The sequence below is a fragment of the Mesoplodon densirostris genome, chromosome 1, assembly GCF_025265405.1.
Source record: "Mesoplodon densirostris isolate mMesDen1 chromosome 1, mMesDen1 primary haplotype, whole genome shotgun sequence".
NCBI lineage: Eukaryota > Metazoa > Chordata > Mammalia > Artiodactyla > Ziphiidae > Mesoplodon > Mesoplodon densirostris.
This window is the reverse complement of record NC_082661.1, coordinates 104,338,272-104,352,217: the sequence shown is the minus strand read 5'-3', so window position 1 is coordinate 104,352,217 and position 13,946 is coordinate 104,338,272. Positions and strand designations below refer to the sequence as shown.

Below are 13,946 nucleotides of genomic sequence, written 5' to 3'. Positions count from 1 at the left end.
GGGCTGGCTTCCGGGCCTCTTGAACCACCTCCCAAAGTGGTCCTTCTGTGTTTGTGCTTAGATGGATCCCATCCCCAGGGAATCTCAAAGGGTCCTTGGCACCTGTGTCCCCAGACTCTCCCTGACTCTGACCCCCTACTGTGGGGAAAGGAAGTGTGGAGGGAGAAGGAGGGGGTCTCCCTGAACCAGCCCCCCACAGGAAAGAGCAGATCCTCAAGAGACTTTTCCAACATAAGGCTCCAAATTCAGCAGCCTCCACACCCCCTTCACCCCTCCAAGCAAGGCATGGGGCAAATTTCAGCTGTTCTAGGTTACCTGAAAGGCACCCAGAACCAGGCATGAGCTCAGACAATGGCGAGGATGGTCCATCTTTGCTGGGGACAGTGCAGGGGGACCAGGCATGGGCTTGGCAATGGAGCGGTCACCCTCCCTACATGGGCACAGTGCGGGGGGGCTGGCACGTTTGTTGGGGACCTGCTGCGGCAGTGAAGGGGAGCCTCACCTCCACCTCATCCAACGTCCCCCCTCCAGCCCTCCCCCATGGAGGAGTAAGGTCCGTGGCCAGCACCCATCCAGGCCCAGCTCCGTGCCCTCTGTCCAGCATCACCCCAAGGCCCAGCCCCATGCCCGGAGGGACCCCAGGCCGTGTGGGAAGAACATACCATGTTCTTTCTGCTGCTCCATCTCAGCTTCTTCTGTGTCTGAAAAGGGAGAGAAAGAAAGCATCACGCTCCGGCCAGCACCCTCTGTGCCCAGGGCCAAGTCGGGGGGTGGGGGGCGCACCAGAATCGTAACATCCGTGACACCAGCTCCCTGAGGGGAAACGGGCTGGGCCGGGGGTGGGGTGGGGCACTGGCCGAGAAGCCACATCTTCCAGGATGTGTGCCCGCCCTATAGGGATGTGTCCACCCCTGCAGGACTCCATCCTCCCTGAGAGGCTGCTGACTTCTGCTGCTCCCGCTCTGGGAACAGGGGACGCACTCCCCCCTGATCCCGTCAGCTCTCCCAGGGGCAGGGCGGCAGATCTGGGATTGAACCCCCTCCTCTCCCACTGCCAGTGCTCCCCTGCGCCTCAGTTCCCGCCTCCTGAAAATGGGCTGGCACTAATTGCCCACTGCGTTGCCATAGAAACCAAAGGAGAAAAAGAGCTGTAAAAACACATGGGAAGTGTGAAGTGCTGTCAACTACACAGCATCCGGCAAGAGGATCCCACAACACCCCACTAACGAGGGTCCCAATGCGGCCTCCTCAGAAAGAGAAGAAATCGTGTGCCAGGCTGGCTTAAGCCTGATATGCCAAGGTCAAATTTAAGTATGCCTGTTTAGGAAGAAAAACTGATTTGTGGGATCTTGAAAGTTTAAATCTAATATTGGCAGGAAAAGCCTTATAACACGTGTCAGCCAGCAGGCAGAAAAGATGTGTGTGTACATATGCACATATATGTGGATATGTGTACATAGGTACACGTATGTGTACATATGTGTGTGGATGTGTATGTATGTATTCACACGAGTGTATGCGTATGTATATGTACATTGTGGATATGTGGGTATATGTGTACGTGTATGGCTTTGGATGTGTATGTATGTATTCATGTGAGTGTGTGTGCATGTGTGTACATATATCTGTGTGGTTGTGTACACATGCGAGCATTTATCTCCATCCAGAGGAATGAAGGAATGAGCTGTAATGTTACGTCCCCATGACCCGTGGGAGTTAGGGGTAAGTTTGCTCCAGCACCGTCCCCTCTGCTGCATTTCCTTTCGTTGTGGCTGCTGACACGCTTCCTTCATCTACGATTTGCACTGCAGCCTGGGGCCCGCACGCTGGCCCTGCCCCAGTGCAGCAGGGGGCCTTAGGCTGGCACCTGGAGTTAGGGGAGAAAAGGCTTCGCTGAGGCCCACCCTCGGGCAGCTGGGAGGCTCAGGCCCACTTTCCTGCATCTCCCGGCCCCTTACCCTGGCTCCTCTGTGTCTGGCCCGGCATGTCCCCACCTACCAGGCAGGCAGTGACAGCATCTGGCTGATCACCTTTAAGAGCCCAGGTTCTGGCATTCATTACTGTGGCATGACGGAGGAAGCAGAACATTCCGGAAGGGAAGCGGGGTGGGTGCGGGGGAGGAGGAGTTGCCGCTGTGAACAGTGGGTGAAGCCATATCCATCCAAAGCTCTGCTGAATGGACAGTCCAAACTCACAGAGCCCGGTGCTGACCGAATAGGGCTGATGGGGTCTCAGCCACGGGAAAGCTCTGCACCTTTCATGGTCTTTCCAGAAGTCTGCCCTGAGAAAACTGTCCTAAATCATGGGCTGTAAGGTGCAATGAGCAGCGGGTCCTGAGAGGGGCCTGCAGTCATCCCGAGGCGGGCGGGAGGAGCACCCCCCAACACCCCGCACACCTACCCAAGCTGTACACAGTGCAAACGTCTGTGCTGGACGTCCTCCTCAGTAGCTGCCTGGCATCCTCCTCAGAAAAGCGTCCTTCGCTGCTGAAGAAAGACCTTTCCTCTTCACTGAGAAAAATCACATTTTCCAAGCTGGAAAAAATAAAGTGCATTTAGATTGCTCATTTCCAAGATTTCACAAAGACCCTTTTCCACTCCCTCACTTGACAGATGGTCCCTGCATACCTATCCTGTGCCGAGCAGTGAAGACACCAAGATAAAAACAAAATAGACCCTGCCCTTAAGGTTGCTTTGTCTGGCCAGAGGCAGACGCCCAGAAGCAGGAAATGCTGCGACAGATGCAGCTGGTCACAGCATCCTGGGAAGGTGAGCTCCTGGGCAGCCTTCAAAGCACCACCTTAAATGCTCCTTCCCCTGCAAGGCCGGCCGTGACAGCTGCAGGCAGACTTGATCGCTCCACACTGTAAGCTCCACACAGAGCCTCACACAACACGAGCTCAGGGCATGTGTGTGCTCCGAAAAGTCAGGGAGAGGAAAACAGGAAGGAACAGAGGAAGGGAAGGAGACAGGGAGGGGGAGGCAACTTCTGCTTACAGGGCTAAATTACCAGCAAAATATAAAACTTTCAAACGTACTTCAGAACTTAGAGGGAGCTCTTTTGAGAAGTTAAAGAAAACCTTAGGGTAGATTGTAGGACATTCGATAAAATAGACCTGTATTCCTCAAAAGTGTCGGTGTCCTAAAGGACAAAGAGAACAAGGAACTGTCTCAGATCAAGGAAGTGAGACTAAAGAGACAGACAGGTACTAACATGGGGTCTGGAATTTTCCTTGGCTATAGAGGGAATTACCGGAAAAATTGGTAAAATCTAAGGTCTGCAGAAATAGGATTCTATCAATGTTAATTTCCTGATTTTGACAGTTGTGCTGTGGTCATGCAAATGATGTCCTGATTTCAGGAAACACATATTGCATTATTTAGGGGTAAAGGGACATTGTGTTTGCAACTGACTCCCAAAGAATTCAGAAAAAAAAAAGTAAAAAATAAAAGAGGAGAAAGTAAATGTCATAACGTCAACATTTGGGCAAACTGGGTGAAGGACATTAAGGAATTTTATGCCCTTTTTGCATCTTTTCCCTAAGTCTGAAATTATGTCAAAATAAAGTTAAAAGAAATGAATAGCTACCAGAATGTTCAATAAACAAAAGATAAAAGACTCATATCTGGAATAGGAAAGATGTTCAGTAAACATTTGTTGAGTGAATGAGGGAAGTTGTTAGGGCTTCTCCAGTTGTAAACAGGACCAATGGCACTGGGCCCTGTCACCCTTCTGGTTAAGGGAGGGCAAAACAGACTTGCTCATTCCCACAGCAATTGCAGCTCAGCCCATTAGCAAGCTCAGGACATGTTTAAGTCACATGGAGCCCAGACATCTGTTGAGCAGTTGTGGTCTCCCCAGAGATGATGACCAAGGGTGCCCAAAGCGTGTCCCACAGAACAACAGCTGATAGTGTTGTCTGGAGGTCAAGTGTGAAAAATGCATTTCAACAGGAGAAAGAAAAGTTTCAGACTCTGGGTACCTTCCTTGCGCTGGGAATCCCTGTGGACCACCAGCCAGGGCATGTGGAAAGCACATCCTCACTGATGAAGTTTGAGATGGAGCCCTGGGGGGAACACACTTTGGGAAACTTGGGTCTAGCTGCTGCTCTGGGCATCCGAGCCCAGCCCAGCTTCAAACAGCTTCTGATGAACAGGAGGCCATGGAGCAGACAGACACTTGAATTAGGAAACAGAGTGACTGGTGGGACATGTCATGAAGCCAAAGTGGCCTCTGAGACTTGGTTTGGGAGGCGTTGGTCTGTCTGAGGTGCCAGACAAGAATGAGACGGGATGTCAGGGCTAGTGGGGCCCTGAGGACGAGCATCTCACAATGCATCCGAGGGGCAGATGCTCACCCAGTGAAGGGTCCTTTCTCTACACTGACTCCTGGGCTGAGGTCTTAACAACAAAAGGTCAAGAACACAGCTGTGCCGGCTGACCACTCTCTCAAGACCCCCCTGCTGCTGCCCAGGGCCAGGCAGTGGGGACTTGGAGGTGACCAGACAGTCCTGGCTCAGAATTCCCTGGATGGGGGTGGGGAGGTCACACGGGGAGAAGAGCACAGCCAGGAAGGGTGCGCCCAGGGATGAGCCACTGGAGATGAGACTGGGGTCCATCGAGAGCCCCCAGGAAAACGGGATGGTCGGGATGGAGGGGACATCTCACGTAGAGGGAGGCGCATAACCCAGAGCCGTTCTAGAAGGGGTGAGCCAACCAGCACGCTGACCTCAGGGTGACACAATGGTGAGTGGTGGCCTTTGAAACTGGGGGTGACCAGGGCCTGGGTTGCAAGAGGCCTTGAAAGACAGGCCCAGAGCTTCGAAGGGTTTTATGAAGGGGAATGGCAGGGTGTACTGGCTTGAATAACGTCCCCCCCAAATCCATGTCCCCCTGGGCCCTCAGAAGGTAACCTTATTTGGAAATAATAGGATCTTTTCAAGTGTGATCAAGTCAAGGATCCTGGTATGAGGAGATGATCCTGGGTTATCCGGATGGTCCCTAAATCCAATGACTGGTGTCCTTACAAGAGACAGACGAGAGGACACAGACAGGGAGGAAAACACGTGAACACAGAGGCAGAGGTTGGGGTGATGCGGCCACAAGGACCGCCTGAAGCCACAGGAGCTGAAAGAGGTGGGAAGTCCCCTCCCGTGGAGCCCCCAGAGGGAGCTCGGCCCTGGCTACACCGTGATTTGGACGTCTGGCCTCCAGTCTGTTGTTTTAAGCCCCCAGTTTGTGGTGCTGTCCCCGCAGCCCCAAGACACCCATGCACGTGGACACCTTTGTATTTCAAGGACCAACCCTGGCAGCACTTAGAGGAAGGGCAGGAGGGGTCCAGACAGGAAGCTGAAGTCATGCCCTGGGGACAGTGGGATGGCCCTGGGCTAGGCCCGGCCCTGGGGACAGAGGTGGGAGTGACGACCAGGAAGAGGGCCTAGGGAGGGGCAGGAGGTGCCGTCCAGGACACTGCGGATCTGTCACCTGGGAAGCAGGTGGACGGGGTAGGGTTCCCACAGGGGCAGGGGGTGGAGTCAGAGGGGGGTGAGGCCTCAGCCACTCACTCAGACGCTTGGCCCTGCACACTGATGAGGCTCGTCTGCACAAAGGCGACCTGGCCGGAGGCCGCATGCCGGCCCAGGCACCAGGGCAGGCCAGGCACCTGGGCACCCAGGATCTCGATGTGGTCACCGCCTCGGAAGGTCATTTCTTCGGGCCCTGAGCCCTGGCAGTCCACTACGGCCGAGGCCAGGCCCACAGCTGCAGGAAGGAGGCCACATGGTCAGTGCTGGGGGGGATAGGGCCGGGGGGTGGGTGGGCAGTCAGACGGGCGGCCCTCGGCCACATGGGTGGTGTCCCCGGCCAGAGAACACGCCATCCTGCTGAGGAACTGATTTAGCACCTAGCCAGGGTGCAGGGCTACCGCACACGAGGGGCTGGACATCCATGCGGTACCTGAAGCGGGGGGCCTCTTTATCCCCACGCTGAGGATAAGAAACTGAGGCCTGGGGATGTTGATTAACTTGGCCCAGGGCTGTCGGCCTCCAAGGCCAGGGCCCACCCAGGGTAAATCCAGCTGTAAATGTCCTCCCATGGGGCCTTATGTCCACTTAACAGGTCCACAGGCCATCCAGACATCAAGCAACCTGGGGCAGAGCCAATGCACTGAACCAGGGACCCAGGCCATCTTTTCTAAACAAGACCCCTGCCTCTCATTCCTCCATCTGCACACGTGGTGAATTCAGCTGGGGTCCTGCCCACCCACCCCACCTCCACCGTCTGAGGGTCCTCCGAGGTGTCTGACCCAGTGCCAGAAAGAGAGCAGAAGTTGCAGAAGTGCTGGTCAAATAGGGTGTGGAAGTTACTCTCTAGAGGCGGAGTGACCAGGGACACCGGCCTGGCCTCCCCGTGTGCTGTGTGAGTTTGGACCAGCCAGTGGGCCTCTCTGAGCCTCTGTTATTGCCTCAGGAACTGGAGGGGAGTCTAGCTTCCTTATCTGCCTTGGGGAGGATTCAGGGTGGGCGCAGAAGCTTCGGGAATGCTGGTGCCTGCCCCTCCTCACCCACCTCTTCGCCAGGGGAGGAGGGCCAGTGGAAATATTTACCCATCGGCTGGATGTCTGGCATCACAGGTCCACCCATGGAGTCATTGATGGGGTCCCAGGGGACCCTAAGAGCCCACCTGGAGTGGGATGAGAGAGGATTTTAGGTTTAGGGTGGATTGAAACTGTGTGTAGGCTGGACAGATCAACAGCCCCCAGGGACCCGAGCGAAATCCACCACCTGCCCCCACTGCACGTGTGTGCACACACACACACATACACCCACGTGTGCAGCCTTCAGCTCCAGCCATGCCCCACGCCCCCCAGTCCAGGTGCCTCCTGCCCTCCCTCACGCTGGCATCATCGGGGACCTCCCTCCATCACCCAGGGAGAGAACCTCAGCCACGGACTGTCATTTCATAGACACTGAACATGAGGAGATGTAGTTTCTCTCTTTGCTTTGGCTGCCAGCTCAAGCCAAGTTTATGCCCCACGTTCAGCACATGAGCATGAGCTTGCATGTTACCTGTCCCTGCCTTCCCCAGGCTGTCCCTGCGTTGGTTCTTATTTGCACAGATCCCTGCGTGCTCTCTTACTACGAGCACAGGCTATGTAGCTCCCGCAAAAGCTTTCCAGAACAAGCTAGAACAGGAAGCCAGAGCCCCATGTTGTACACTCCTAGGCCATCTCATCCCAGGACAGCCCTGCTGGGAGGTATCACTGTCCTGTTATGCAGGTGGCAGCCCTGAGGACCAGAGAGCTGGACTGGCTTGCTGAAGCCACACACTGAAAATAGCAGACGGGGTCGTGGCCAGGTCTGCCTCGGGCTCACACCGGTCCCCGTCTACCCGCCTTGGCCTACGGTTGGACCCGGGCCTGGGGGAGTCTCCGGGAGGCCGGAGAGCACGCTGGACCCACAGGAAGCAGAGAAACAAAGGTCGGTACCTACTGGTGGAATGCAATCAAAGGCTCCACTGCTGTCCCCTCCTCTGACGACGTGTTGTGGCTGGGGGCCAAAGAGTCCACTGCCGGGGCCGCCTCTGCCTGTGGAAACCCCGAAGCCTGCCTGAGGGGCTGGAGGCCAGTCATCACTCTCACATGGTGGTCAGGACACAGGACAAAGAAAGGCCCTTCAAAGTGGCAGAGGGTGGTCATTCAGGCGGCTGGGCACAGGGACAGCTGTAGTTTGCAGGCGGGACTACCTGTTCTCCACCAGGAATACCTGCAGGGGTTCCCCCACCCCAGTTTCTGCATCCACAGAAAGACACTGGAGGCCGGACCTGGGCTGGAGTCCCCCCTCTACCGGGACTTGCCTGGAGCGTGGCTCAGCCTCAGGCTCTCTGGGCCTCAGTTTCCCTATCTGGGCTATGAGGGGCTTGACATGTGATTCCAAGGGCCCTTCCTGCTTGGACCACCACCGACGAGTCCGGCCGCAGTGGCTTCCTCTTGTCCGCTCTGTGGCTGGGGAAGGACAGGCAGCTAATGCCCTGTTTGCTGTGGCCTCAGAGCCCAACTGTGAGGCCACTGAGGTACTTAGAGCAATAGCTTGGTCAGGAACTAGGGCTTAGGGGGGCGCTGGCCAAACCCCTTTTCTGTTATTTCTTGGAGAGGGCTTTTCCTTGCCCCAAGTGCCCTCAGTCTCCGGCACCTCCAGAGCCCTTCTGCTGCCTGCAGCCCCGGGGCGTCCCCAGCCCAGCGAGGAGCTGACCAAGGTTACCATCGCCTGCACAGCGCTCACCTTCCTGGAAAAGGAGGCTCTCGTGAGTCAGCTTCAAGGCCTCCTCGTCCACGTGGACTTGGATGGTCGTCTCCTGGTCCTCATCAGGCTCGAGCAGCCAGAAGGTCTGGTCCACAAGCAGGTTTTCCAGGCAGTGATGAGTGAAGCCTGGGGAAGCAGACAGCCCTGGTTACCAGTGGGATCCAGGCCGGGGGCAGGGAAGCCCTCATTGGCTGGGTGTTGGCCGAGCCCTGCGCCGACCAAGCCCAGGGAGACGGACCACCCGGCCCTTGGGGACTCATGGTACTGTCCACTACCTGGTCAGGCCATAGGTCTGACCATCTGGGCTGCGAGAGGACCAGCCATGATGGTGGACAACTCATCTGCCTCCCTGTGCCCTGGGAAGGTCGGGCGGGGTCTAGTTACTTCTTCTAGAACCCTCGGTCTCCTCTTCTATGAGATGGGATGGGAGATCAAGGAGATCACGTACGCTGCAGGCGTGGGCACAGCCCTGCTCTAGGGGCAGAAGAAACTGTCATTCTGAGTCTAATTTCTCACTTCCTCAGCCCTCAGACTGGGAGTGGGGCAGCAAGTTTCCCCAGGAGAGACACTTAGACGGTCCAAGTCTCCCTTAGAACAGGGAATGTTTCAGAAAGAAAGCACTTGGGTTGAGGTTGAAACAGGGTTTCCTGGTCTGTGCTTGGCCAGTGAGAGCTCAGCTGCCCTGGGGGTGAGTCGCGCTCAGACCCGTGTGCATCTGCGACTCCGCCCATCACAACCTCACTGAGAACAGGTGACGTCCCGAGAGGCCATCATGAACTAACTTAGTCTAAAGCCCCGACTGATAACATAAAATGCTTGGTGTGTGACAAGCATCCCCATAACTGGGTCTGCGAGGGTCACCGCCTTACCGAGAGCGTGGTAGGTGGAAAACTTCCAGATTTCTTCAAAAGTCTTAAACGTCACCACAATCCGATCCTGGTCACTGTGGATGGACAGCAGCCTGGCCGATAGCTCCTTATGGGGAAGAAACAGAAATGAGAAACAGTCCCAGTGGCTTTGGGGCATCTGCCCATCAGGAGGACGGAGCCACGCAGTAGAAACATTTTGCAGAAGTGACCCTGGCGGGACTTCCCTGGTGGGCCAGTGGGTAAGACTCCACGTTTCCAATGCAGGGGGCATGGGTTCGATCCCTGGTCAGGGAACTAGATCCCACATGCATACCGCAGCTAAGAGTCTGCATGCTGCAACTAAAGATCCCGCAAGCTGCAACGAAGATCTCGCGTGCCGCAACTAAGGCCTGGCACAGATTAATTGATTAATTAATTTTTTAAGTGACCCTGATAGGGACACAGCAAGCACAGAGCTGATTCCTTTACAACCAAGCTGCTCCTCTCCTGCTCTCAAGCCAGCTGTGGCTCCCCAGGGCTGTACCCAGCCCCACTCCTTCCCAGAGCTCACAGCCTCCATGCCCTGGACCTGCACCCTCTGTGGCAGGTCCAGCATCCCCTCTCCTGACACCCATCCCATGAACACTCCTGATGGTGCTGGGGCATTAAAAGTGACACCAGCTGACGCTGACCAAGGGGGAGAGGGTACTATTTTCATCTCCATCTGGATTAAGAAATAAGGTCCCGGTTCCTTTCCGAGGTCTGACCCTGGGACAGCCGGGATTCAGCCCAGAGCCAGCACGCACCCTGGACTGACATCACAGGGGCAGCCCCACTGCAGAACACCGTGCTGGGTGCACCATGCCTGCTGTTCGCAGGTCCTCACAGCACCTCCGTGGGGTAATAAAGCTAAGCATCCCCCGTATGTGGCTGAGGAAGCTGCGTTCACAGAGGCTAAGGGACCTCAGCCAAGGTCAGGCCAGGCTGAGTGCAAGGTCAGGTTGTGGCCTCCCAACCCTAAGCCCCAGGACCTCTGCCATGGGGAGGTCACCCAGCTCAGCCTCCTTCCCCACCAACCTCCTGACAGACCGTCCATCTGCACGAGGCCAGTCACCAACAAATCAAGGAAAGAATAAGATCAACTCACAGCAGTCCTTTTTGCCCCTATGAAGAGACTAAAAATCCTAGAAGGGTGGGGGTGTCCATGGAGAAAGGGACTGGGGCATTCAGAAAGTGGTAGCCCACGTGTGTCTGGGGCTGTGTGATCATTGTCCCTGGAGCCAGACAGCCAGGAGAGCAGACGGGGGACAAGTCACCCTGGTGGTGGCACCATCAGGTAAGGTCTGGACATCATGGACAGACCTCCTCCTAGGTCCACTGCCCTCTCCTCCGAGCAGTCCTCCTCCACCCCATTCACAAGTGTGGATCCCCTGCACCTTTGCCCACCCAGGCCCCCCGAGGAGCCAGACTCACCCCAAGAGCTCGGGCCACCTCCCAGCTGTCATTCTCCAGAAGACGGAGCCGGCCCCGCAGGACCTGCTGCAGACTGGGGTCGGGCAATCCGCTTTTCCTCTGCACAGCCAACAGCTGCAAAGTCAGGTCTGCAAGGGGAAAGTTCAAGGTGGGCAGTTTCCCTGGCCCAGGCCAGTTCTGTGGGGTGCTCTCTCTCTCCTGAGGGCCCCCGCCCACAAACATGGGGACCCGGATTCACACCCCACGTGCACTGCCTGTGAGAACTCTGCACAGGTGCTTTTCTCCCCTGAGGCCCAGTTTCTTTGGTGGTAAATGAATTACGTGCTACCCACATCTTACAGAGATGGGAGGAAGTGGGCTGTGTCACAGCCCCAGGACAGGCCAGCACAGGGCAGGCATTCAGCAAATGGTCCCAAGTCAGTGACCTCCAGCCCCGACTTCTTCCACGCCTGGGCTCCAATGGGGCATCCAAACTCCAGCAGACTCCCCACGGGCATCCTAGAACCCTTCATCGCCCCCCGCACCCGAACCTGGCTGGTCCTCCTTTCTTTACCATCTCCAGAAGGACCGCATCCCCAGTCCCGCTCAGACCAACGACACCTCCTTCCCTCACACACCACTGGCTGGTCCACAAGTGCACCCCACTGACCCACCTGTAAAACCAGGCCAAACCCACCATGCTCACCCCTCACCATGGCCCCGCCCCATAGGTCCTCCTGAGCAGTGTCTGAGCCCTGGCCCTCCCTCCAGATGGTCCCTCCACAGAGGGCCAGAGGGTCCCCTCACAACCAGCTCTGGCTTATGGAACGCCTTGGCTCTCAGCCCTCCGGGCATTGCTGTCCCCCAGAAATTTTTGCAGCAATGGACATGTTTGCTCTCTGCACTGTCCTGCACAGTGGCCACCAGCCACATAGGGCCCTGAGCTCTTGAAATGTGGACAGTGTAATTGAAGAACTGGATTTTTAATTTTATTTAAGTTAAATTTAAACATAAACAGCCACATGTAGCTACTGTATTAGACAGCACAGTCCCGGGAGTTTTCCATCTCAGGAAGAATAAAATGCGGGTCCTTTCCACCTTTCCAGGCACAGCCTGGAGCATCTTGCACTTCACCTCGCCCCGCACAGCCCCACCTCTTCTCCCCCTCCCTTCCAGCCTGTGGCCGCCTCTCTGCTCCCCTGAGACATCGAGGCATCCCCTTCCCAACCCACCCCAGGGCCTTTGCACTCACCGTGTCCTCCACCTGAAGCACCCTCTCCCAGACCAATTTCTGGCCTGGCTGGTGCCCTATGATTGGATTCCAGCTCAAATGTCCCCTGCCCACCCACACCCCGTCCCCCTGAGAGGCCTCCTGGCCACAGGGATCCTCAGATCTTGGGCTGTTCCAAAACTGGAGAGGGGAGATGAAGGGGAGAGGATGGGAAGGGGGAGGGGAGAAGAGAGAGGGAGAGAGGAAGAGGGACAGAACGTGGAGAGGGCGAGGGAGAGAGGTTCCTCACACCCTCTGAATAAGCCTTGCACCTGCCTTGGAATTTTCCAGCTAGGGGACCCTCGAGCAAACATCCCCATCCCCTCCTGGGGGGCAGGGCCGGGGCAGAGGGGCACATCTGGGATCTGGAATCAGGCCCCTCCCCCAGCAGGAAGCCAGGCCAGCATTTCCCAACCAGTTCTAAGAAGTGACCCCTCCTGCTCCTGTAAGAGGGTGGGGTTGAATTGTCAATCCCATAATAATCTGCCTCATTGCTCAACAGTCCTGGTCATCCCGAGTGACCACAGGCAGCGCTGCCTACCCGAAGGAAAAGCTGGAGGACGGGCGGCTATCACTGCAAAGATGGACGGCCAACAACGCTGGAGGCTACATGCCCCCCACAGCTGGGTCTTGGGGGTCGGGTCTCCAGCGTTAGGGGCTTCGTGCTGCCCCCCTCCGCCCATCAGCGCCCTGCGGAAGTTCCGCCGTCCCGTCCTCGGAGCCCCTCCCTGGAAGCAGTTCCCCGATGCCTCTCCCGAGGGCCCTTGCCATCCCCCTGCCCCCCCAGGGAGTCCCTCCTGGGGTTTCACTTCCCCTGCGTGAGGCCTCCAGGGCCACGCCCCCCGCTTGTGTGGGCAGATGCAAACACAGAGTCCAGGGAAGGCCTTTGCACGTGCAGGCGAACCCCAGCCTTCTGTCCCCGAGTGAAAAATGCAGAGTCCTGGGCCCTACCCCAGACTCCCTGCATCAGAACCCGGCAGGACCCAGGCATCTGTGTTTAACAAGCCTCTCCTCCACATTCAGGGTGACCTTAAAGCAGGGCGTCCACATTAGAGAAGCCTGGGTTAGACGCTCCTGAACCAGAAGCCCACGGGATGGGTGAGGCCGGAGGGAAGGGGGGACGCCCAGGGATCCCACATTCACATCCCCAGCCCAGACTTAACCCCGACGCACGATGTAGCGCCCAGGACATCTACCTGTGGGGTGGGAGCCCATCTGGCCGGGAGAGGGCCTAGCAGCCGGTGGAGAAACGCCAGGGGCAGCAGCATCTGTATCAGAACAGGTTCCTGTGATTAAGGTGAGAACAGGCAACTCTCAGCTACAGGCGCCAGCCCCCAGGTATTTCCAGAAGAAAGGTATGTCCACACCCCTATAAACCACCGTTCACACCCTTCCTCCAGGGTCACAAAGCGCAACAAGGTCGGGAGGCTATGAGTCTCCTACTGTGCTGTTACTAATTACCCTACCCTAGAGGCTTCTGGAAACAACACAGTGTTATTCTGCTGTTCTGGGGTTTGAGAAGGGTCTTGCTGGGACAAAACAAGGTGTGGGCAGGGCTGGTTCCTTTCTTCTGGAAGCTCCAGGAGTGAATCTGTGTCCTTGCTTCTCCAGCTTCCAGAGGGGTCCGCATTCCTTGGCTCGTGGCCCCTCCTCCATCCCCAAGGCACAGCATCTTCAACCTCTCTGTGATTCTGACCCCAGCATAATCTTCCCGTCTCAAGATCCTTTTTTTTTTTTTTTTTTTTTTTCTTTTTGCGGTATGCGGGCCTCTCACTGTTGTGGCCTCTCCCGTTGCGGAGCACAGGCTCCGGATGCGCAGGCCCAGCGGCCATGGCTCACGGGCCCAGCCGCTCCGCGGCATATGGGATCCTCCCAGACCGGGGCACGAACCCGTATCCCCTGCATCAGCAGGCGGACTCTCAACCACTGCGCCACCAGGGAGGCCCTCAAGATCCTTAATCCACTTTGCAAAGTCTCTTTGGCCGCGGAGGTAACGTGTGTGTGTGTGTGTGTGTGTGTGTGTGTGTGTGCACAGGTTCTGGGGACTGGGATGTGGACTTCTTTGGCGGCCTTTACT

General features: G+C 56.7%; 1 protein-coding gene across 1 annotated transcript in view; it reads right to left on the bottom strand.

The window, feature by feature from the left end:
• The window catches only part of SH3TC1 (SH3 domain and tetratricopeptide repeats 1), a 28,464-nt gene extending 15,365 nt beyond the window's left edge, over window positions 1-13,099 (bottom strand). Inside the window, exons 1-9 of the mRNA XM_060089318.1 lie at window positions 13,066-13,099; window positions 10,621-10,748; window positions 9,169-9,274; window positions 8,279-8,425; window positions 7,490-7,670; window positions 6,604-6,680; window positions 5,564-5,759; window positions 2,401-2,534; window positions 663-701 (exon numbers count right to left, since the gene is read on the bottom strand). Coding sequence (XP_059945301.1) covers window positions 663-701; window positions 2,401-2,534; window positions 5,564-5,759; window positions 6,604-6,680; window positions 7,490-7,670; window positions 8,279-8,425; window positions 9,169-9,274; window positions 10,621-10,748; window positions 13,066-13,084 — 1,027 coding nt within the window. The 5' untranslated portion in view covers window positions 13,085-13,099. The remainder of the gene's footprint in view (window positions 1-662; window positions 702-2,400; window positions 2,535-5,563; window positions 5,760-6,603; window positions 6,681-7,489; window positions 7,671-8,278; window positions 8,426-9,168; window positions 9,275-10,620; window positions 10,749-13,065) is intronic.
• Window positions 13,100-13,946: the final 847 nt, after the last annotated feature.